The following is a 25,536-nucleotide window of genomic DNA, read 5'->3' as shown; positions in this document are numbered from 1 at the left end:
TGTGTCTGGGTGTAAGTCATATCACTAGTTTGTAGGAGTGATTGAAAGAGCGCTGGCTCAGGATTCTAGAACCCTGCAAACCAGTCCCATCTCTGCTACTTAAGTTTCTCCCAGAGAGGGACAGGTCAGGGTCAACTCTCTTGAGTACAGGGTACCAGGTAAGTCTTTCGAATCTAATAGTAAATCTTGATTTTTCTGGTTGGAGATGACGTCCCACCAACTCACTGAATTATATGAGATTATAATGGCCATTTGCAGTTCAGGTGACATTTGCTTTATTTAAATATTAATGAACATGAATCTTAGTCCTGATTGGGTGATGATAGCCAAGTTTATGAAATTGGCTATTGATGGGGCATCTTGTATCATAATTTTATTCATTGCAAAATGAAGTCACTTTGAACTTTAGCTGTTGCAGAATTGAGCATTGCAGATTCTTGGAGTTCTAAAGTTGAAAGGAAGGTTAGAGTTGATTTCTTGTGCAGGAAAATCTACAATGATATCTCTGAAGGATCGGCCTCCCATATTTCCTTGGACACATCCTGTGGCAAAGAGCTCACTGCGTAAGACAAGAGAATAGCAGAGTGGTTCCAAACTTGGTGTCCACTTGCCCAAGTTGAAATCCAGGTTCCACTACCTACATGTGTACTTTGTGCAAGTTATATGAGCTGTCAGAGCCTCAGTTTCCTCTTCTGAAATAGAGAAAACAGTAACACCTTCCTAACTGGAGTGTGAAAGGATTCAATGCAAATATATATATATATTTTTAAAGATTTTATTTTTTTCCTTTTTCTCCCCAAAGCCCCCTGGTACATAGTTGTATGTTCTTCTTTGTGGTATATTCTTCTAGTTGTGGCATGTGGGACGCTGCCTCAGCGTGGTTTGATGAGCAGTGCCATGTCCGCGCCCAGGATTCGAACCAACGAAACACTGGGCTGCCTGCAGCGGAGCGCGCGAACTTAGCTACTCAGCCACGGGGCCAGCCCCTGAAAATATATTTAAAGACTTAATCTTAATCATTTTTGCCATCATGATCACCATCATCACTGTTCAATTCACCATATAGTCAAGAACCTGATTTAGAGGTTAACCAGATATGACCTTGACAAAGAGGATGCAGACACAATTCGAGAACATATTCCTCCGTCCTAAAGTATTCCTCTCTCTTCTTCCCTAGGAAACTACCCAAAGAACTCATGCGAGTGGAACTTACAGCTTCCTTGATCGGACTCAGCATTCAGTAAGTGCGACCACTTTTGAAAATTCATTACATAAACACATCCATTTCTTCCATCACGTTCACTATGGAAAGCTCTCTTCTGCAGGCCTCAGGTTCTCACAAACACCTTGCTGCCTTCTTGTGTCTTTCTTTTCTGCACTACTGTGTTGGATTCAGAGGGGAAAAGAGTTTGCTAGGTAGAACCCTGCAATGAACACAGGACATGTGTGGGAGTGTCGATGGGTTAACCCTACTGCTACTGGCTGGGGGGTAAATAGAATGTACTTTGTGTTGTTGTTGTTTCTTAATCGTTTCTCACTAGGGAACATTTTATCCCCCAGTACCAGCCACACGACCTTGCAAAGTAGAAAGAAATGCCAGCAAACACAACAGTGCGTGAGACTGCATATTTCTTGAAGCATTTAAGAACAGTTCATTTTGCTCTGTTTGAGCCAGAATACGTGATTACTATATAAAAACTACTGCAAAGAAGGAATTCTGTACTTTACGATGCTGGGGTACACTTTAGAAATTTCATTTGTTTTTAGCAAGTAAGCATTTTCCGCTGTCTGCTTTTCTCATTGCACATAAGGACTTTATTTTTGGTGAAGCTAGCAACATTTTGTCCAATTTCCCCAACTCTTACGTTTTAGGATACATTAGCAGTTGGGGTAGTGGTGGTGGAGCACAGAACCCCATAAAATCTCTGATATCAGCTCTCCTCTGCAATAGTTTTCTTGGCAAACACCTTGTTTTATGAATAAATCTGTAATAATTTAACAACAAACATCAAAAATTCAAAAGACTAACTAAAAGAAATATTTATTTTTTTAGGATGTAGCCTCCTTCGTTAGTTTCAGAATTTCTTAACATATTCTGCTTCTGAGTGGTGGAGTATAATTTGATGCATCAAATATCGTAAAGGGGCAGGTAGAATTGGAGGCTGTGGGACTCCAGGCCTGGAAGAGGCTGATCAAAGGGAATTCTCTTGCCTTTGGTGGTATTGCGAGACTCTCCTTATTGCTGTGGAATTTGCACATGCGAATGGATAGAAGGCAGCGGAGGAGGCAGGGAGAAATAAAAAGATGGTGCATTCGCTGTTCGCTACATCGGAATGACTTAGCGTAACCCTGCTCAGATAAGGCTTGTGTCACACAGAAGATTAGACTTACATCTTTTGTTCCCAATAATAAAGGAAATTTCATGTCTAATTCCCTACATGCCACATCTATTTTTTAATGCCTTTGAAGTTCAGGCTATAGCATTTCCTGAAAATTGCGAAGTTTTGTAAGGGAAAAGGAGGGGGCTGTTTGGCGTGAAGTCTGTTCAAATCTATTTGGCATAAAGTTAAATATGCATGTTACTTTGCCTTTTCCTGTTGTAAGCAGTCTCGTTCTCCTAGATGCCTTTGTGGTGCTGGAACATGCAAGGGAAGGCGGGAAGAAGGAAGGTTTCAAAGATGGGTTTTTCAGATTACGTGGGGCCTTCCCCCGCTTTCTCTCTACTTTCTCAACATGGAACAAATGACTGCTTGTCAGAAAGAAATTTACGTTCCAACCCTGGATTGGGGCTTTAGTTTCTAACCTAGGGGAGGCTCTGGTTTCTGAGATAATTAGTACAGTGTTGTAAGGAACTCATGTTAATTTGTCTTCGGATATGGTATTTCCATATCTACAATTACAGTCTAAAGGGAAAAAATTTATTAATTTGCTGCTTTAAACCAGTGTGCAGATATTTGATAACTCAAAAAAAAAAATTAAAAAGGAAGAAATGAAAAAACTCCTCATTGGGGATATTTAGAGTGGCTGCCTAAGCTCTGTGTGCGTAATAGATTTCGGTGCTTTCCTTGAGATCACAGCTGCTCTGGCACAGTGAGCCTCAGGCAGCTTCTGGGGCCGAGAGGTCACTTCCTCTAGAACAAAAATGGCGCTCTGGGAGGTTGCTTGGTTACCAGCAGATGATCTGGTATCTACACTGGCCATGTGCCTGGTGTCCTCTTGACCAATAACACGCCTAGGACATCATAGTTTAGAAATCTGCTCCAGTCCCTCAGGAGATTTTACCGGGAACAATGACTCTGCAGTTACCGTTTGGTTGTGTCTAACATCACTCTTGGACTGATATTGTGTCTAACATCTTCCCTGGTGTGAGTCAGGATTTTGATGTCTCCAGTGGCTTCAGAAAAATCAGTGTCCCTTTCCTGCTTTCAAAGGTTGGTTATCTTTTGTTGTTTAATTTTTTCCAGAATGTTCCATCGGCATTGGGGCCCTTTGGACAGATTGGCTGGTGAACATCATGCAGGGAGTTCGCTCCCATGACCCAGCATCTGTGTAGGATTCTAGCTCTCCACATCCCTTTGCAATCTGTATGCACAAAGGAAAGCTGCAGGAGGCTGGTGGAGCAGGCATTGGTTGAACCTCAGCCTCAGAGTAATTTCCTACAACTTGTAAATTTAACTTCCAGTGGAAGCCTTTCTTTGACCCCTGTCTCTGTCAGGTTACATTTTTATGGCATGCTGTGTGAAAATTGTAATTAATTAATTGAGCAAAAATTAACATAATGTTTGTCTTATTCCTCAGCCTAGTGCTGTCCGATAAAACTTTCTATTGTGACGGGAATATTCTTCGTCTGTGCTGTCCAGTATGGTAACCACTAGCCAGGTATGACCCCTGAAATGTGGCTATTGCAGCTGAGGAACTAAGTTTATCATTTTATTTATTTTTAAGTAATTTAAATCTAAACAGCATCATGTGGCTAGTAACAACCTACCACATTGGACAGGGTAGCTCCAGACTAGAGGCCCTATGAATTCCCGTGGCCAGGTGTGAATTGCCCATCTTTATATCCAGGCTGATACTCACCTGGTGTAGATAAGTGGAGACACGGGTTGTAAAATTCTGCTGACCCAAGCCCCTAATTTTCTTCAACCTCCTGCACTTCCATATGCCTTATCCCCCCACATGGACCCTTGATCCAGACATCAAGATCCTCCAGCACCATCCTCCAATGCCACAGCATGTGTCCATTCTAGCAGGGTGGTGCCTGTCCTATGCTGGTTGTTAGATAGTATATATTGCATCTGCTGAAGAACTGGCCATAGCAGGCAATCAGTACTTGTTGGGGACACTGATGGGCAAACACGTGGGGAGATGGGAGCATGAATAGAGTGGAGGATGCATCTCACCTTCTTATGGAGTGTTATGTAAGTGAGAGAAACAGAATTGACATTAGACAGGAGGCCAGTCTGGGTCTCTCTGACGGCTGTTTTCTTGTCCTCTATTTCCCACTCAATCTCTTTCAAAGTTTCTGCCTCTGCTTTGTTGCTTGATACACCCGGAACAACAGCCTCCAGATCTATCACTGAATTCCAGTGCCGTATGCAACAGAGATTACTACACATCTTCACTTCCTTCTGGCTGTCACTTCTGACTCCAAATGCCTCATCTTAAAATCAGACCAACCCCACTCACTCACCTGTGGACGCCATTCGCTCCCCAGGTGCCCTAGTCCCAAGCTTCAGACATTCCAGCCCTCGCCTTGTTCTTTATCCACCACCAAAAGAGGAGGAAGTCTTTGATCTGGGCCTTCTCAAAGCCTTCTTTCCATCTTTTCTCTTGGCATATCCCTCCGGTACTCCTTCCTCCCCTGGCTGTGAAGTCTTCCTAAAGTGGTATTCACACCTAAAGCCATCTTCCCCTGGGTTACATCCTGCATTTTGAAGGACTAACGTTCCCGACACTTGAATACCACCTAATTACTTGTTCAATAAGCTAGTTCTTATCTAAGACTTAGCCTTCTCTCTAAGAGTTAATCTCTTGACTTCTAAATGTGTTGATTTCCCATCTCCAAGCATTTGCTACCCTTGGTCTCACCACCAGGTGATACCCTTCCCTATTCTCTTAGTCAACACTTCTGTATAGAGCTCTGTTAAGACCCTCCTGATGAATGAAGTTTTCCCTGTGTACTTCCATTCCTTGATTTCCCCTTGTAGCATGAAGAAAATACTAAATCTCTTTTCCGTGTAGGAGGTTAACCCCATGATAATATTTTTAGAAACTGGAGCTCAGTGGAGCAGGCAAGAGCAGAACAGTGTAAGGTGAACAGAAAGATAAAGAGCAATGATTGTCATCCAAGGAGGTAGAATTCTCTGGAGTTAAAAACCTCAGCAGCTTGGCTGGAAATGGCAAAGGTCAGAGATCAGTTGGAATACAAAGAGGGAGAGAAAGCAAGAACAGGAGTGAAGTGAGAGCGTTAATTTCATCAATGACCAAACCCAGGGTGGGTCTCATGCCAATTGCATTTAGAGCCCGCTGGTCTAAAGGACAAAAAATGATGTCCTCGTCTTGGTAACTTTCACTGACCTTCCCATTTGTTTTGATGCTTGACCAAGCACCAACCACCTCTGTGCATCCTTGTTCACACGTTTCGTATGTGTATCTCTTTGTCTCTCCTAAGCTGTTGCATACAAGAGCTCTGTGAAATTCTTCTCCCCTACCTCCTCTCTTCTAGGGGGAATAGGAACTCAGGGCATCTTTTTGGTTTGATAAGTATGTGAAAATGGGAGCTGAGAGAGTGTAGGCAGATAAATAGAAGAAAAACATTTCCTTCTGCTCCTTTATTGTGAGAACAGAGGAAGATCATAAGGAATGGAAGTTATAAGGGAGGTTTTTATGATAGCAGAACTTAAGGACTGTGGATAAAGAAGAGAGAAGCCTAAAGTGGCACCCCACTGTCTGCCTTGTTATTCTTCGTCATTTTACCCAGCTTAAATCTGCCTCAGCACTCGTCGTGCATTCAGATTATCTTATTTATTGCTTGTATATCTGTCTCCTCCATTGGACTGGAGGATCTCTGAAGGCATGACGTGTGTCTGTCTCACTTACAGTTCTAGCCCTAAAACCCAAAGAAGTGACAAGCACGTGCTCATTTTGAATGAATTCTCGAGTTGCATGGATTAATGCTGTGAAAGGTGATCACGCTGCTTGTATTTTGAAACCATTCTCTGTCATCCCTAATCCCCCAGTCCTCCTCCCAATCTTGATCAATCTTTGAAAAATCAAGAGAGCCAGGCTAGTGTCCTGGCTTTGTAAATTGATCACATGAAACTTAACAACATATTTGACCAATCTGACTTAGTTTTCCTCCTTAAAAAAAAATAATAACGAATTGAACTGGAATGATCTGTACTTAGGGCCCCTTCCAGCTTGGAATTCAGTGAATAACGAAAAAGACAGAAACTAGGCCATAGAAGAGAAGGCTGGAGGAGGTATGCTCATCTCAGCAAGGCAGGGATGGATGAGTGCTGACCAGCAGTGGCCTCTCCTCGGCCCCACCTGTGGGCAGAAATGAGCCTGTTGTGTCCTGGACAAGAAAATGTACCAAGTAGGTTTGGGACTAATACAGTACTGACATTCTGCTTTCTCTTAACTGTATTAATAAATGGATATTGACACAGTTGGATCCACACTCATGGGTCGCATTAGAGACTTAGAGGAAACATAAGCAGATTTTGCCTGTCACCTCTTATATTGGCTTCAGCACTTAAGAGGTGAAATATCTGTATTCATCCTAATTACTCATCGGTACCCAGCTGGATGACCTCAAGAAAACAGTGACTTGGGGTTTCTGTGAAATCCCTTTACTTAAGCCAAAAATTAGATCTACCTGCTGTTTCTGCTCTATGTTGTAAGGTGAAGTTGTTTATTTAAGACAGTGGTGACCCTGTAGCAATGGCTGGAAATTGCAAAGGACAGACAAAATCCAAAATGGCTGGTTAATAAGTTATGGAAACAAGGAAACTGGTTTTTGCAGATGGAGAAGTCTATGAGTTTCTTCAACTTTTGAGAAGCTCCAAAGCAAAATGATACGCTTTCTCCAAGTGCTGACAGCCGGAATATGTTTTTTAAACATGTGGCTAGTTTCTTTTGAATTCAGGTTATTATTTCCGCAAATGAGGATTCTTGCCTCGGAAAGTACCAATCCCAACTCTGTTCCTGGCATACAGTCAGCACTAAATAAATAGGGACCATGATTACTGTTGTTGTTATTCAGAACAACTGCATAACCGAGAAGTAATCTCCTCTTCTACTGACTTATGTGTGTGTGTGCATGCATATGCGCATTGGCAAGTTGAATAACTCATTAGACCTCAGTCCCTCTATTTAAAAAGGATAAATTATCTCGAAAAACTGTATTGTGGTCCATTCCAGCTCAGGGTGTTATGGCATTGCTATGTCAACATTCTTACGCTGGTGATGTCATCATTCCTTCATTCATTTACATATAACTATAGAAAAATGACTGTTGGGTTTTTGCTCAGTGCTAGGGATATTACAGTGAATAGACAGACATGGGGCTCTGAGTTCATGATGAATTGTAAGATAAAATTTAAACAAACAATCTGTGTTGTATTAAATATCATGGACTAGTCAATCATAGAGAGGAGTCTCTGTTGGGCCTTAGAATGCAAGAATATGATTAGATCCATCTCAGATGTGGGAGAGAGCCAAGCGACATCCCTGTTACATGTAAATTCCTCTCTTCCATCTTCCCAAGCCAGGTTTTTTCCTTTCAGAGCTGGCTAGCCTTCCTCCTGGGCCTTCTCCACCCTTCCCTGAAGTACAGTGCCCTTGCAGGATGCTTCCTCCTCCAGCAATGACCATTTACACTCCACAGGGCCAGACTCTCCCCACCAAGTCCATAAACCTGCACTCTGTGCAGAATCAATGCCCATTTACAGCTGCTAACACATTAATAACAGAAACGTCCCTGGCCGTGACCTACCTGAGTCATTACACACTAATCATCAGAGGCAATTTCAAGCAGATTGACTAGTGATCGGTGTCCTCCCCGGCATCCAGGCAGGAGGACACACGGCTGCCTTCACAGCCCCTGAGCAGATGGCCTGAGAACGTAATCGCACACCACAGCCGGTGCGGGTCTGGCTCCGGGAAGGGGAATCTCCATGTCTTGCATGCAAAGCTGGGCTCTCTCACCCAGGGGCTCTGCTCCAAGTGCACCTTTCATTTCAGAACAGAATCCAAGATCTCCCTGACCTCCTTTGTGCCCATTTTAAACTTATCACACAAGCAGCTCTCTAAAGATGTTGAGTAGGCGAGGTTTGCCTGTACCTGCATTGTTCTAACATGCACCACTGCCATGAAGCCAGTTCAATTCCTTTCCCATGTTTCCCTGTCCAGATATGAGCCATGAGGGCTTGTGATTTGGTGTTATAATTTCTTCCCTTCAGTTTCAGCTTGAGCATTTTTTCCATGTTGCTCTATCACTCCCTGCAATCATATTTTTGACGGTTACAGAATATATCTTCAGGGTGACATTTTACTGCCTTATTATGGAATATCCAGAAGCTTCCCATTCTTTTCGCTAACACCATTATTGCCAGAGTTAATTACTCAGGATCTATAGAGTTTTCTTCCTTGGGATAACTTCCTGAGGATAAGCACCCCTGAGAGGAATTATGCAGTCAAAGGATATAAGCATCTTTATGACTTTGGATGCATATTGCTAAATAATTTTTAAAATGGATGGTGTTAATTTACAGCCAGCTCATTGTCTTTGGGGCTTTTTAGTCTTGGCTCCCTATGTTTTAATTGCCAAGAATGAGAATTCAGATTATATTTAAGAGGAGCTAGGCAATGGTGTTGAAACTAGGAGTCAGACTGAATCTTTACCTTCAAGGAACTCATAGAATAGAAGGAGAAGACAGATTAGAAAATAACCCATTGCTCTCTGACATGATGATGCCTTAAGGAAAAAGGAGCTTCAGAATCCGTGTATTCTGGCACCAGTTACTGTTTCTGAGACTAGTGTAATTGAAGAACCTCTTCCTTTGAGTGATTCAAGATGAATGTCATGCTATTTCTTGACAAGGGTTTGGAGATTCTGGAAATCAGAGCCTGATGTTCTCCAGTCCTAGTGTCATTGTTATGTCCATAAATTCATGTACAAGAACTCTATCCAATGCACGGTGTTCTCGGTCTACACTCCAATACACTCTGAAAATGCTGTTGGTAGAAGTTCATAAAAGTTATGCATTGCTAGGCCAAATAAGCTGATCCAATGGGTCACACCTCATAGTTCATTTAGAGTTGAATAAAAGAGGCAACTATTCTAGTGGGAAAAGCACAGACTTTAAGACAAACAAACGGGAATTCACATCTTGGCTCTCTATTTCCCACTTCTGCGAACTTGGGAAAATTATTTAACCTTTCTCAGCCCCAAATTCCTCTTCTATAATGAAGGCAACAATAGCAACCCATAGGTTTCTTTTGAAGTTTATATAAAAATTCCATTTGGGAGGAGAGGGGCGTCTGTTTGGGAGAAGCCTTTGGGATGGAGAGTGGGCCACTGAGAGCATAACTTTGGCAGTGTTCAATTCAGCAAAAGATAGTAGCAAAAATACCGCTCTGTTTTAGAGAAGACTTCGTTGTGGTTCTGATGAGGAAGAAGAGAGGAGAAGAAATGAGGCACAAAGATCCGACCAGAAAGTGGGTGGGAAGCTGACAACCATGTGAGGGGAGGGGCCCCAAGGATATCAGCAGATAATACAAAAGTTCAATGTGAAGTCATTTACTTTGTCGTAATCCTGTCCTCCACTCTGTCTGCCCCATTCCCTGCCCCCCAAGAATCAACTTAACCTCTTCCTTCAAAACGCTTCTATTTAAAACATTTTCGAGAGTGAGCTCTTGATGGAAGTTATGTGAAATGCCGAGTTCCTCCCAGGGTCCACACAGTGGAAAACAGGTGTTGTCCTTAGCAATGCTGAAGATAACAGCTAATGTGGTGGGGATTTGGGGCCGGGCTTTGGGCATTTATGTGCATCACCTCATTTCATCCTCATAATGACCTAATGAGATAGGTCCTGCTAATTACTGCCGATTTACACTTTAAGTGGTTGCTTGGATTGCTCAAAGTCAGATGGCATGCAAGAGGTGGAAGTGAGTTTGAACTCCGGCAGACTCAACGCTGGAGTCCGCACTCTTGACCGCTGCACTAAATTCTTTCCGTATACAGGATCCTGGGCCAAAAGTACCAACAGGACTGTACATTTCATCAGAGAAATAGTGGCAAGGGCTTTGGGCTCCAACAGGGATTTGAGGACTGTGGTGCCTGAAGATCTCAGCTAATGTCCAGGTTGTATTCATAATTCTACTTCTCCAAAAAGTAGATGAACTTGATGAGTTGTATAATTTTTAACAAATAGACTTCTACTATGGAGCTTTCCTTCCTCTTTCTCTTCTTCTCCATGCAAAGAAAGAACGAGGCACATGAAGTACACTGCGCTACGAAAATAAAGACTGAAACATTCTCTGGTTACCGGGGACTATGCATTAAAAAAAGACTCTTGTTAGTAAAGGCAGAGAGCCACCAAGAGCCACATCCCTAAATCCTTCTGATGCCCAATGTGCCTGGAGCCTCAGAGTGGTTTGACACTCCATCAAGGTTTCAACTGGGTTGCAACTGAAGTTTCATTCTGAGAAAAAAAACCCCAAAAACAGAGGTGAAGGACTAATAATCAAGAAACTGAATTGTGCCTTTGAGATTTTATATATATATATGTATTATAATATATGTATATATAGTTTAATACTATGACTATTCATATATGTTCATTCTAATAAATATTTTAATAAAGAATTATGAGGATGGAGAAGTAAAAGAAGGATTATAAGTATTTCAGTCTAAGGTAAAAAAGACCTTATTATTCAGAGCACATGGTCCTTCCACCGCATGGTGGTGGCTGACACAGGTTGCAAGCTCCTTTCCTAAGGCCAAGTCTGCAAACAAGATGTGCCACATCTGCACTGACCTCCTACAAAGCCGCGTGCATCTTTGCATCCTCCTCAGCAACCCTCACGGTGCTGAGCTCAAAGTCACTGACAGTGCTTACCAAGCCCTCTGTTCCCCCTGTGAGAGCTTTGATCAGGGAGGCGGTCAAAGGTGAGGAAGCAGAGCTGGCGCCCCACCATTCCTGTGATCCTCTTCCTCATCTCTTCCCTCCAGGAATTGCTCTCTCGTTGTATCAAGCAGGTGGCTGGAGCCATGCTTTCATTCACTCAACAAATATACATCGAATGTTCTTCTATGCCAGGCGTGGTTCTAGCCTCTGGGACACAGTGAGAAACAAGACAAGGGAGTTTCCCACACCCATGGGGCTTTTATTCTCCAGAGGAAACAAATATTGGACAAACAATCATACAAATAAATGTATGACTGCAAACTGTAGTAGTACTGTGAGATAAACACACAGCATGTGATAAGAGTCTGTGCAGAGTAGGGAAATTTAATCTGGGTGATCAAAGAATTGATATTTAAGTTGAGACATTCTAGGGAAAAGTTTCTGGGCTTATGGCAAGACATTTGGGGTTTTTGAAGAATGAAAGGAAGGTGTGGTTGGAACGGAGTGCCAGAACTTGCGCATGTGATGGTGTTGAAAGAGTGGACAGGGGAGAGTATTCCATCAAGAGGCAGATTTCAGATTTTATGCTAAGTGCCATGAGCCGCCATTAAAGTATATGAAAGAGTAAGGAACATGATTATACTTAGGCTTTTAAAAATATTACTCTGGTTACTATATTACAGAAGGCTTGGATGGAGGCAAAATGGAAGCAAGGAGAACGGTTCAGAGGTGTATTGAAATAGTCTGGGAAGGAGGAATGGCATTGGCTTGAAGTGGGGTTGTGGCTATGGGATAGAAAAAAGTTTAAGGATCCTATCAATCTGCCTATCTATCTATCTATCTAATTCATCCATCCATACATTCATCCATGCCTCTCTCTTCACTTTCCTCCCTCCCTCCTTCCTTCCCTCCTTCCATCCATCCATCTGCCATCATCACCATTCAACATTGCATAAAATCCAACCATTTGCTCAACTCTTTAGTGCGTTAGTGACCATCCCAAGTATAGTCTGAGTCCTGCAGGAATCATGAAGCTGTTTTGTTTTTGCTTTTATTTTTTGCCCCAGGAATGGGTAAATAATTTCCTCCTCCCCTATTACAGTTTGCTTGGAGGCAGTCCTGTTGACTCCTGCATTTCCCTTTGCTGCTGTCACCGGTTTTACCTCAAATGACACCGCTTGCTTTACATAAGTTCCTCATGCATTGAAGGCTGACATCCCTAATAGTTCTGTCACCTGTGTTCTAACAGGCTGCTGAAAAGATACAAGCGATGCCTGCAGGAGATAGGGCCATCTCAGCGGTTTGTGTAACACCAATGGGGTGTGAGGTAGCAGGAAAATAATTAGTTTAGTTGGATGTAAATGGAAGACGAATGAGGGTACCGCTAATATGTGGATGCCTGGGAGGAGGGGTGACTTGCTTCATTTAAGATTTGAGGAAGAATAATTGAATCAATAGCTATGAAAATGAAAGCAATATTAAGAGTCTTTTATGGCAACGTATAAAGCAGGATGAGCTAAATTCAATCAAGGTGCATTTACTGAGTGCTTATTATGTACCTGTCACTGTGTGAGGTATTTTAGCTAAACTAAAGGGGAAAAATAATTGCAAGACATAAATAAGACTTTACACTCTCCATAGGGAGTCAGGATTTCAGAACATACGAATGCTTCAGGCATGTTTTAGAAAGGCTGAATAGCAATTGTGAGCTACATTAATTGTGAGCTACATTAAAACTGTTAGGGATAGCAGGAATAGCATTGAATATAAGGGACATGGGTGAATCTGTGACTGTGGTTAATTGCTTAACTTCTCTGAACATCATCAATTTTCTTCTTTATAAAATGTTCATATCACTGCATGGGGTGCCATTACGTCTTCATGTACACACACACAAACACACACAGAGATGCTGGTCAGCGCTTCTCAGGGCTGCATTGGAGTATTTGGGCAGGAAGGTGGGTGGAGAAAATGCTCTTCACTAGCCGTTTGGTTTTTAGGAGTCTACTATTTTAGTGAATTATCTGGAACATTCTAGATGTTTAGAGAAGAGTAAGTCAGCATAACCCATGCTGAAAAGTAAATAGGTGTTGGAAAACCTGTAAAGATAAATCTCTTGTTGAATATGCCTACGTCTTTCTATTAAAGTTGTAGAGGATATACAAGTCAATGTATTAGCTGTAGCTTATAAAGCACGGGCCATTCTAATAGATCTTAGTAGTTGTTTGAAATCATACTAAAAGCGTTCACTGTATTTTGTTGTTGACTCCAGTGTCGGGCACTAGTGTTCTCAATGTTACAACACCTCTTTGCTAGGGTATATTTGTGTATATTGTTTAAAGCTGTTTTTTGCATCTCGTACTTCCGTTTTTTTAGTCCTGAGATTTCTCCATTTCTAGTCTGTTTTTTATTGAGGATGTTTTAAAAAAATCTCTCTTTATCATCGTAATTTCTCCATTGTCTCACAGTCTTTTATGGCATTGTCTGATTTTTCATTAGCTTTTCATCTTAATTTTTCACAGTTCTCTTTATGGAAGAGTCCAGTCATTTCTACACGTCTGAAAACTCTTAAAATTTTAAATTAGAGAAAAAAAACAGAAAAGGACACAAATATTTTCCTATATGTTACATTAATTTTAAAATACATTATACATGTTTAAGTTTATATCTCCTAGGCATTATAACTTGGCTTTTAAAATATATAAATGATTGCTTAGAAACCTGTAGAGTTAAAAAAAATACTATGTCATCTATCAGTTTTGCTATTTATCAATTAATAGAAAAGTGATTTTTCATATCACTAGATGATTTTCTACTTCCTCATTTGCTGCAGAAATAAAAGAACCCACCCTATGTTAACTCTTAGAAGGAACTGAGTACTTAATACCCTGAGGGTGAAAGAGAAATGAAAGTGAATTAAGATTATGTTTTATAGTTTTAGAATGGGGGAGTGGGAAACGGAATGGTTAGACTCAAAAGGACTTTTCTAGAGGTAGATTTTAACAGTTGAATAGATTTGCCTTGATTAGAGAAGTAAGTAAGAACTTTGAGAGGAAATGCAAGTATTGCTTTAGGGTTATTGAGAAATACTGGCTAGCGGTGCTGAGGAAGATAAGGACAACTTGTCGGCCACTCAGCAGAAGTAGTCTTATCAAAAGTCAACTGAATATACCAGAATGGTCATTGAATATTGAGAAATAAGAGTCAACATCCCATGGAGTTTGGCACTCTCTAGTCTGGGTATCTGGATTGGATCATAGGGAGTCTTGTGTCTAGGCTTAGGGAAATAAGACTCTAGAAAGAGGGCAAGTAAATAGATTTCTTCTTGCCTGCCAATTCTGATGAGTAGAGGCTCCCTGTAGTTTTGTGGAGAAGAACGCATCTGAGCTCAGCAGGAAAGTGCTGTGATTGATTAGCAATGTCTTCCGGGGGTACAGGAATGGGGAATGGAGGCACATGTGCCAAATCTTACAGTTCTACTCTGGACGGGAGAACATCTTCCCTTGTGGTCAGAGAGGCTGAGCTATTTGCTTCTGGAGACTGTATCTACTTGACTTGGTGAATAAATATTAAGATGATTTTGTTTCATGTTACTGTCAAGCAAGAGGGAGCAATGCCATCCTAGAGTCTCAGGAGTAATGTTATAGTTCATTTGGGGATACCCATTAGTATTTCTAACCGAATTCCTTTTCAACACAATGGTTTAATTGTAGGAAAAGTTGTTTAGGGAATACTATTTGATGAGGTTTAATCAATTTATGCTATTGGATTCTGCTGCAGATTATACTATTAAATACACAGGGCAGACAGGGAGACTCGATTCCATTAATTTCAGGAAAAGGCGATTCCAAATGGAATACGACAGCTTTGAAGTTGGTATTCTCATTTTTGAATTTGTATGGGCCTCAGGTGGAAGGTCTTGGCACTGAGTGCTATTGTATCCTTCATGCATCTCTCTAAGCAGATGCTTTATCAGAGAAGAGAGCCAGCAGAGTGAGGAAGTTGCAGAGATGTGCTGTTGGCAAATGCATCTAGGGAGACTGACAGTTCCTTAACTGACCTTATTAATCATAATAAAAATGTAGTAAATATAAAAATAAATAAATAAATAATAAAAATGGAAAATATGTCATAAAAGTACATAACCTGCATTGTGATATTTTATGTATCTATCATTACTCCACGTGTATCACCTGGTTTACCAGGTGCACCATAAGCACAAGCGGTGGGTAAGAGAGACAGTGAGCCGGGCAGGGGAGCCGATGAACAGTAGACTTGAGCCGCCATCTTTGAAACCAGCCTCTGACAGTTGGCAACGTCTTCACCTCTTTGGGCCTTGATTTCCTTATCTGGAAAATGGACCAACAAATGGATACCTGCAAGTTAGAAGGCTCAATAACTGTTACCTATCCTTAGTCCCATTTGAAGACAAGGACAGGGGCCGGCTCTGTGGCCATGTGGTTAAGTTCACGCACTCTGCTGTGGCGGCCCAGGGTTCGGAACCTCAGCATGGACATGGCACCACTCGTCAGGCCACGTTGAGGTGGCGTCCCATATCCCACAACTAGAGGGACCTGCAACTAAGATATACAACTGTGTGTGGGGGGGGGAGGGGGGTTTGGGGAGATAAAGCGGGGAAAAAAAAGATTGGCAACAGTTGTTAGCCCAGGTGCCAATCCTTAAAAAAATAAATAAAAAAGAAAGAAGACAAGGACACTGTGGCTCAGAGAAGTCAAGACCCACAGGTAGTAAGTGTCAGAGCTGGATTTGACCTTTAGAGCTCCTCCTAAAGAGCCAATACATTATGATGTGCCAGAGGACTGGATTTATAACTTATAGATGCCTGAATTTTGAGTCTAAAACTGGTCCTCTATTGCCAGCCTCATAATACGCTCTCCGTGAGACGTTTGCCAGTTCCAAACTTCCCTCGGCCTCGGTCTCCCCATCTATGAAAGCCATAAGATTCTCTAAGGAGTTAGTGTGAAAATCAAATGATACGGTAAATGTGACAGCAGTTTTCATAGCAGAACATACCATGCAAATGTAAGGAAGCGGTGAAAGCCAGACCAGATGCGTAGCTGCAGAAGGTCAAAGAGGATGTGGAAAATCCTTTAGCCCATGAGTGAAAATGATCTACAAGAAATATTTCAAAGTTGTTTGGAGCCTAGTCAGAGTTATATCGTTCTATAAATGTCAGATTCAATAAATATCATTTATTGAAAGTCTACTATGTGCAAATCACTGTTCCAGGTTTCTTTTGTGATTAAGGGCAGCTTTCAACACAATCCCTATCCTAAAGGAACTTAAAATTGCATTGAGAAGAGCATTTTTCAATATGACTCTTTTTTTGAAACCCAAAGTGTACAGCATTTCTTACTGCTCAATAATTTCTTTCCATAGGGATGTTCTAGAAATGTTTTATATTTATCCATATTATGAACTTGAGTATTTCTCAAGAAATGCATCCTCTGGCACATTGATCCCCTTTCTCTCACTCCCCAAAATACCAAAGAAGGACGGTCCTAAGATGTCTAATGGTCTCCTTCAGTGGTGCGTATAGAATCAAGATGGTGATGCCGAGTCTTGTCCATATCCTGCCTTCCCAACAGGGATGGTTTCTTAGAACTGAATCTTGGGGGAGGGATATGAATTACTGCCATTTTTGTGAAAAGCCAAGGTTGTACCAGGGTGACCCGATCTGAAGCAAACCTAAAATGTGAGCAAATGATAGTGTGAGGTTATGAATATATGTTGTCGGCTGAGGGAGTGAAGATCATAAAGGAGTTGAAGTGTGTGAATGGGTGAATACAAGTGATTCAAAACTAAGTCTATCAGCAGGGTATGCTCCAGACCACTACTTTCCTCCATACTGCCCAGCAGAGGCAGGCATGTAGGCTAAAAGGACACATGCTGTAAAGCAGCCAGTCCATTTATTGTTTCCGTTTCCTCTGTAATTAATAAATGTCTTAAGAAGGGCTACATAACCATTTGACACCATGCTTCTTTGCGAGAACATCCTGTGAAAAATGTTTTAATGTAACAGTAGCAGAGAACACCGTAGAAAAAGGGTCCTGCATTGAGAGGAAATTGTCTCTCTCTTTTTGAGTATCCCTACAAAGACATCTGTTATTTCTTCCCGGTGGGCCAACACCCTTTGGGTACCAGCTAGTCTGTATAGGGAAGACAGCATGCTCTTATCTCAATTCCAATTCATGCCAACTCACCAAGTGGGTTGCATTTTCGTAAAAGGTCAGCAAAACAAGATTTTGATTCTTACACTTTGTTTTTATGCTATATGAGGTGTGGGCAACACTTTAGACATTTTTATCCGGGAAATCTCTATTCCACGTATCAGATCCCCTTGGGTAATATTATCTGGCAATGACAATAAAAAATTTCTTCATCTTCATTATAAAATATTACATTTTATGAATATGTTGTTATCTCTACCCACTCACTTGAATGCCTTCCCATTCCAACACGCAAATATGCACATGCTTTCTCTTTGAGCTATCATTATAAGCTTTTAAAGGGATTGTATCAAGACTACCTATCGTTTACACCATGTTCCTACTTTGAAAACTTATCATTCTTTCAAGTTTATTAAAGTCCATGGCAATCCATGAAGCAACATACTAGAAGACCAGTTTATAGATCCTAAAACAAAAACTTCAGGAGTGTGCCTGGGCAGAAATCTGCCTTTTTAACAGGCACATACCTTGACTTTTCATTAATATTAAAGTTTGAAGGCCACAGCCTTATACAGATAAAGCAAAGACTAATTCTCATACAACTGAACATTGGGACCAAAAAAATTTTGTGAAACTTGGTCACTGGATGAAATCTAAGTTCTTGCTCTCTTGTAAAGAGTACTCCAAAGGTTAGAAATCCCCTATAGAGGATACCTAACTATGTAATTCCAATTTCATTCCGCTTTTAAGACACAAAATAGCACCCAAGAGACCTAAAAAGTTCATTCTTCTCCAGAGAACCAACTTTTCAAAGATGGTGACCATTATTATCATTTATGTTCATTTTCAAGAGCACAGAACATTTCTAACTCTGTAGAAATCTTTCGAAAAGCGTTTATGGTTGCTTTTGAGGTAAGTACACAATACAGATTTTCTTCTTTGAATGACTGAGTCAAGAACTCATTCTCATAACACAGGAGAATGAAGGAAGATCAACTGGGAAGGATGGTGTGTGGGGCATGGCTCTAGGAGGCTGGGATAATCACATATTTGGGGAATACCCAAGATACAGCAGCCTGGGACCAACTTAGATGATTAGGTAGAAGGGAATATGACTAGAAGTGTGTTTCTATGCAGAAAAAGATGACAGAAAAATTAAATCCATTCATTAATTTAATATTTTATTGAGTACCTACTGTATACCAGATCCTGTGCTAAGGAAGAAGGCAGACTTGATAGGGTCACCAGACAGTCTCGGTTTCCCAGAATGAGGGGCTTCCTGAGAGGTGGGACTTTCATTCGAAAACCATGAAAGCCAGGATGAGTGCTGTGTAAACCAGGAGGAGTCGATTGCTCTGGACTTGAAGAAGTGCTAACAGGTGTGATGAGTGTTGGGGTGCTAAGGGATCACGAAATAGGGGCATCTGACCACCCTCAGTGAGGAGTCAGGAAGGGTTAGGGTTGTGGGAAGGTCAGGCATTGCTCACCTGTGACCTAAATTATAAGCAGGACTGAGCCTGGAAAGAAGGGTATTCAAAGGAGGGGAAACAGCATCTTCGAGGAACATGTGGCAGCACAAGCATTAGAAAAATCCAGAAGAAAAAAAGGCAAGGGGTGAACAGGAAGTGGTACACAATGAAGCTGCAGAGCTGGGTGGTGTACACCCTCTTTAGGGCCAATATTGTAGGGCGCATGTGAGCTTCCTATTGCTGATGTATTAAATGATCACAAACCCAGTGGATTAAGATACAAATTTATTATCTTACAGTTCTCTGAAGGTCAAGTCCAAAATGGGTCTCACTGGGCTAGAATCAAGGTATCCATAGGGCTGTGTTCCTTCTGAAAGTTCTGGGGGAGAATCCGCGTCTTTGCCTTTTTCAGCTGCTAGAGGCTGCCCGCATTCCTTGGCCCTTGCCTGGCCCTCTTTCATCTTCAAAGCCAGCCATGATGGGTTGAGTCTTTTTCACGTCAAATCACTGGGACACTGACTCTTCGGTTGCCTCTCTCCTCTGCTTTTAAGGATTCTTGTGATTACACTGAACCCACCTAGATAATTCAGCATAATCTCCTCATCTTAAAGTCAACTGATTAGCAACCTTAATTCCATCTGCAGCTGAATCTCCTTCACCATGAAACGTAAAATATTCACAGACTCCAGGAATTAGCATGTGTACACCTTTTTTTTTTTTTTTTTTGAGAGGGGGCCTTATTCTGCCCACCATATGGCATATTAAGGATTTTGTGCTAGATTCAAGAGGATTTGGAAAACTATCCAACCTTTCTTTGCAGTGGAGTGATGGTGATCTATTTGCATTTTAAAGAATCAGTCTGATGCAATGTGAGGATGAGGAGAAAGCATGCATATGGGGAGATCTGTTGGGAAGCTGTTGCAGGACTCCTGGTGAGAGATGGTGATGGTCTGGACTAGGACTGGCACAGTGGGGATGGGCTAATGTAAATGAATCCTGGCCGTATTCCACGAGTAGAATTGACATAGAGTAGGGCTAGATTAGATTACGAACAAGGAAAAATGAGAAATCCTGTTTTCCCTTTTTTTTTTTTTTTTAATCAAGAAGGCCACTGACTGTATGAGGGGCCAGTTTGAGACACTGTTGGAGAGGAGATAATGAATTAAGGTTGCCTTTGCTGAGTGGCATCAAATAGATGTCCAGTAGGGGGTTAGGTATACACATCTGGGCTGCAGAGGGCACATTCCCGTCTATCTCCTCCAAATATAACATTTATTCCTCCAAATGCTTTTGAGAGATGTGTTTGGTATTTGATAAATCTCTCCTGTGCATGTCTTCAGATTTGGAGATAGGAACCTTATCAGGTCTGTGGCTGTTATGTGCTGCTCATGGTGTAGTCTATGCTAATCACCTTCACATTTTGTATTCATTCAGTGTGAGAGGAGTGCTTTATCCTGCATTAATGGGGACATTGGATGGGGACACTTGTTTCTAATGAGAAATCTGATGAAATCAGGTGCTTTGAATACAGAACATGTGCAAACTTTCGGAGCTTTATAATTTTCCTGAAGTTTGTCGCTTCCCTTTAGGAGAAGACCCTGGTTGGTTTTGATGCAAAACTACATCTAATGGTGATTTCTATCTGATAAGGATTTTACTTAACACCCATCAAAAGGGAGAAGTGACCTTTCCTAGTGGGAGGATGGGAAGATGAGTCCTGGTCTGTCTTGAGGTCTCATACCCCTCTTCCACTCTGTTCTTTTCACAAAAGATCATCTCATCATAAATTCACAAAAAATGGCTTTTCATTCTTATTCTCATTTTTTGACATTCTTACTCAAACTCTGCCTATCAGGTAATCTGTGTCTTCCCCTAGCCTGGTGGTATTTCATTATCATTTAAATATGCCACCCACTGCTCCTTCTAAAACCTTTTGAATGGAGGGTCATTAGTAGGTTTTTTTTCCCCCTAAATTATGCTCAGCAGTTGTTAAAGCAAGATGGTCTGCAGTGAAGCTCTTTCCACATTGAAAAAGTAAAGTGGGGATTGAGATAATTATCTGGATAATTCAGCCTCCTGTTAATCTCTCCTGAAATGGAACATATTTCCCATCCTCTTTTTCTTTCCTCTGTTTTTTCATCCCTTCTGGGTTATCTTTGCCAAAGAAAGGCACTTGTGTTTCCATGCTGCCTAAAGAATGTATCAAGTTTTTGAAAAATGTTTTCTGAAGGGCTAGCTATTTTTTTTAAAGGTATGTCCGTTTTAATGCTACATCTTAAAGCAGGACTCATCTTGTGATTCGGATCAGCCATCTTTTGCGGTCCTTTCAGGGGATTCATTCTCTATTTCCGTGCATAAGATTCCCTTTGGATTGAGGATTGCTCTGAATCTGAACTTTGTCTTCATTCATAAGAATCACAATCCCCTGAGAATTGAAGATGCTTCTTCTAATGTAAATTGCTGGAGGTTTTCAGCCAGTGTCTGGCTGTTAGAAATGTCAACTGAGCACACTGTAATTTTAATTTTAGAGGAGTGACCTCTCCAGGGTACCCATGATTGCTGAGAAAGGAAGTGGTCAGTCATTCTTAATCTCAAGTTCCCGTACCCAGTGCCAGGGAATGGTGACATAGAACATGGAAACCATTGAAACCTGTTCAACACAAGGTTAACATAAGGGAAGCCATATTGTAGAAAAGAGCCCATGTTGTAACTTTGAATGACCTCTGACTAACTAACCCAGCTGGATTTGCACCCTCCGGGAGATCCACCTGTTCTGTAGATTTTATGACCCCTGCTAGTGCCTATACCTCCCAGCTGCGGTAAGACGATAACTGCATTCTTTTGAGTTCCTTAGGAATGTGATGACCCCCAAACAGAGAGTCTATGCTGATAGCCATCAGCAGTCAAAACTGACAGATCTGGTGTGGCAACTCCTAGTCTGGAAGAGCAGAGGGTCAACATTCCTAACCCCTCCCCTAAACCCACTGGCCTATATAACTGTTTCAAGATTGTGGGTCCCCATTAAGATGGTTCTTTTGGACATTAGTTGGCCATCTTTCCTCTTGCTAGCAAGCTGTAATAAAATGCCCTTTCTCTGCCACCATCTTGCCTCTTGACGATTGGCTTTTGTCTCACGGCGAGCACATTGTGCCCTTTGTGTGGTGACACCGTCATTGGAGAACCTGCTTCTCGAGCAGGCACTGCCTGATCTTAAGCAATCCTCCTGAGCCTTGGGTCTTTCATCTGTAAAACGGGAACAATATATGCCAACATTTAGAGTGTCGTGATGATAAAATGAGATGAGATATTTGAAAAATGAAGTTACTATGAACATAGGAAGCCTCTCCTGTTTGCCTCCCTCCATGCCCCACCCCCTTACTTAGACCCAGGCAAGCAGCTTCTGTCATTCTCTTCACTCTGAGTCCCTAGATGTGGCAGACATCATACATTGGGGAACAAAACTGAGTACCTGCCTTCATGGAGCTTATACTCTAGAAGATGGATCAGAATATGACAAATAAGTAAGTGAATATTTATTATAATGCCAAATAGTGACAAAGGCTCTGAAGAACAAGAAAGCACGGTGAGAGGATAGAAGTGGCCAGAAGGCAGTGTTTTAGATGATGTCTAAACAGTGTCAAGGAAGGCCTCTTTGAGGATATGGTATTTGAGCAGAGAGCTGCAATAACTTCATAACTGAGGCTTGAGATTGTTGATATTAATCACATCGAATGCTGGCTTCCCCCACATATCACCAGAAGAACCTCCTAATAACATGAAACTGAGTTCACTCCTTACTGAATTAAGGGAGAGGACAAGCTACTTCAACAGAGTCTTAGCAGCATCTTGGGGACGGGCAAAGTCCAGGATCTTTATTGGGATTTAGAATTGTGTCGAAGGTGTCTTTGTGTACAGGTACTTGCTGAGAAGTAGATCAGGATTATGATACAGTAGTTTAGGATTGGTGGACAGAACAAGGCAAGGATATTGGCATGAGGAGTTCAGAGGGTCTTGGGGTGGAGGCAGTTGTTTGATGCTTTCTGCTGAAAAGTTGATGGGTCTTTCAAGAAGTCCCTGAAATGAGCAGCAAAGTTATTTGGACTTTTAAATTCCCAGGCAAGAGTTTCTTGGAATAAAGTTAAGTGATGAAGAGAGTAGAATAGTAAAGTCATAGTAATGTAGACGGATAATAGTAGATGGTTCTAATTCTCGAGCATCATCATTATCTGCTAATGTTTACTGAGGGCTTACTATATGCTGAATACTGTGCTTAGTACTAAAGATGCAGCTGTGAACAAATAGGCATGTCTGTTCTTTCTCATGTAGCTTATTGTCTACCCTTGAAAATAGACACTAAACAAATACTTGTGCAGATAATTAATTACAAATGTGATAGAAGCTGTGAAGGAAAATTATTACTTCCTATGACAGTGTAGTGTAAATCAGAGGGTCTTAAGGTGGTCTGGGGCATCTGGTAAAAAGCTTCTTGCATATGCATAGGTGTTATTTGGGTAAAGGAGGCAAGGAGAGGGTCAGGTGAAAAAGACTGAACTTTCTCTTAAGAGCAAGGAGAAACGAAATGTCCCTTTGTATCAATAAATATTATATCCCTATGTTCACACACAAGTTGGCACAAATAATATCCCAAGATGTATTCACAGTATGCACTGACAGTGTTCAAAATCATCCAAATTGACACAGTCCATCAGCGATTGCTTGGCCCATTCTTCTAACTAAACAGCAGTTGTTTGTTGAAAGAATGAGTGAATGTTGAATTAATCAGCACTGTTTAGTTCCTCGGTGACCTCCAACAGCTCATTTGATTATGCAAAGCATACAGAGGCTTGATGGAAGACAAGTTTGCATCCCAACCCGGTACACTCAGGAATGCAAGGAAGCAGGCAAAAGTGCCTCTCAGGGTCGTGCCAAAAGAGCAGGATGAATTATAGATCCCAGCTCCCACTCCTACTGATTCAGTACATCCGGGATAGCCCCAGGAAACTTGTGTTTTTTTAAAAGTTCCTCGGGAGATTCTCATATTCAGCCAAGTTGGGAACCTCTTCTATTTGGGATTTGTCTTCAGTGCCCCTTAATGGACTTTTCTCTGACCTCTCTGGGTATTCCTAAAAAAAAAAAAAGAGCAAGATGGAGCTAACTCAGCCCATTCATACCAACTGATCCATTTTAGCTATCCTAAATTGGGGGCTAGGGAAGAGGGACGAGCTGGGGGTGCCCTGAGTGGGGATATATCTTAAAGAATTTGTCTCTGTGGTTTGAGGTCCTTTCTCTTTGCTTTGAGCACAGTTGGAGCTGAGATTGCCTTGTGATAAAATATAGGGCATGCATGGGGTCAGACCGTCTAGATTCAAATTTTACCTCCAACATTTAGAAGCTGTGCAAACTTGGCCAAATTATTTTACTCCTTCTTGCCCACTTGCCCCATCTATAAAAGAGGGGTGATATCAACAACACCATATGGTTCTTGAAGGATCAAATGTGATGCTTCAATGAAAAGCACTTAACACAGAGCCTAGAATATAGTCAACATGCTGTATGTGGCAGGTGCCACCCTCATGTCAAGGGAGAGCTCTCTGCCCTGCTGTAACCCTACACGTGTCATAGTAAAAGCGAACAAGGGAAGAACTGATTTCACTTGTGTGGTGCATTGCACAGCATGGAGATGGGCAGAGGCAGATTTGCTTGTATTTGGAAATCAAGCACCTGAAAAGGGATTCTTAACTTGAGATTTGACTCCTGATTTTATCAGATCTTGCCGCTGGTTTCTTCCTGGAAAAAAATAACAGTTGGCACGGAGAACTGATGTAATGCCATGGGTTGTGGGCATCTCTTTCAAATTCATATCTGAAGTAACCTCTGTCTCTCTGAGGCTGAACCAACCACATCCTTATTTTGACTTAAATTTCAGACAGGTTTAGAGCAGCCTGAATAACACAGGCAAGTGCCCTTCAGGACTCTAGACAGATAAAACTTTTTGTCATCTTCCACCTTGCCAATGAGTTGAGTGTGGAATTCACTTGGCTGATAAAGATGGTGACATATTTCCTCTTTGAAGTTTTATCAGATAAAAGTTGTGCAAAGCCATATTTACCATCCATTCTGTGTTTCAAGCTTTGGGTAAAAAGAAAACCTTGAAGATGTAAAAATTGTGGTAAAGTAATGGAAACCTCGAATGAATGTAAACTATGATATTGGTAAAGCTACCCCATAGCGTTAAAATAATGAGGATGAATTAAAAGCTCAAACTGTCCAGAATCCTTTAAAAGAAAGCCTTAGAGAGAAGGTCTCTATTTGGCATGTGTCATTAATTAATAGTATTATTAGGATAATATTAATATTCCTAATACTTTAACTCCAGATTGCAGAGTGCCGGTGCAGTCTTAATGAGAACACACCTCTGTCTCTGGAGAGCAAACCTGGCATTAACAATGAGAACTAAGCAGAAAATCATGGTATTTCCCATGAGAAAAAGAGTAATGTGAGCTGTGGGCCAGTTGTTGACTGTAGCCTTGGGTACTTCCACAACTTCTACTCATTGTTTTCCAATACTTCATAGGAGAGAATGAGTAATGAGATTTCCAAGCCGAAGAATTCAGAGGTACATGGAGATAAGAAAGGAAGGAAATTTTATTTTCTTGCCTAAAGTTCTTGTCATCTACACGGGGTGGCACTGGGGGCAGTGGTGAGCTAGACTGCTTGAGATCTCCATGGTGAATTTAT

At 41.5% G+C, this 25,536-nt stretch overlaps 1 protein-coding gene across 27 annotated transcripts in view; it reads left to right on the top strand.

Annotated features, from left to right (window-relative positions):
- Nucleotides 1-25,536, top strand: part of RBFOX1 (RNA binding fox-1 homolog 1) — a 1,969,097-nt gene that overhangs the window by 826,746 nt on the left and 1,116,815 nt on the right. For all 27 annotated transcript variants that reach the window (XR_011494338.1, XR_011494337.1, XM_070484972.1 and 24 more), the window contains one exon: nt 1,178-1,240. Coding sequence is in view for 24 of the 27 variants with exons in the window: in XM_070484972.1 (XP_070341073.1) it covers nt 1,178-1,240 (63 nt within the window). In the remaining 3 variants the exon portion in view is untranslated. The remainder of the gene's footprint in view (nt 1-1,177; nt 1,241-25,536) is intronic.

This window comes from Equus asinus, chromosome 14 (genome assembly GCF_041296235.1).
Source record: "Equus asinus isolate D_3611 breed Donkey chromosome 14, EquAss-T2T_v2, whole genome shotgun sequence".
In the NCBI taxonomy this organism is placed as follows: domain Eukaryota; kingdom Metazoa; phylum Chordata; class Mammalia; order Perissodactyla; family Equidae; genus Equus; species Equus asinus.
This window is presented reverse-complemented; position numbering and strand designations above follow the sequence as displayed.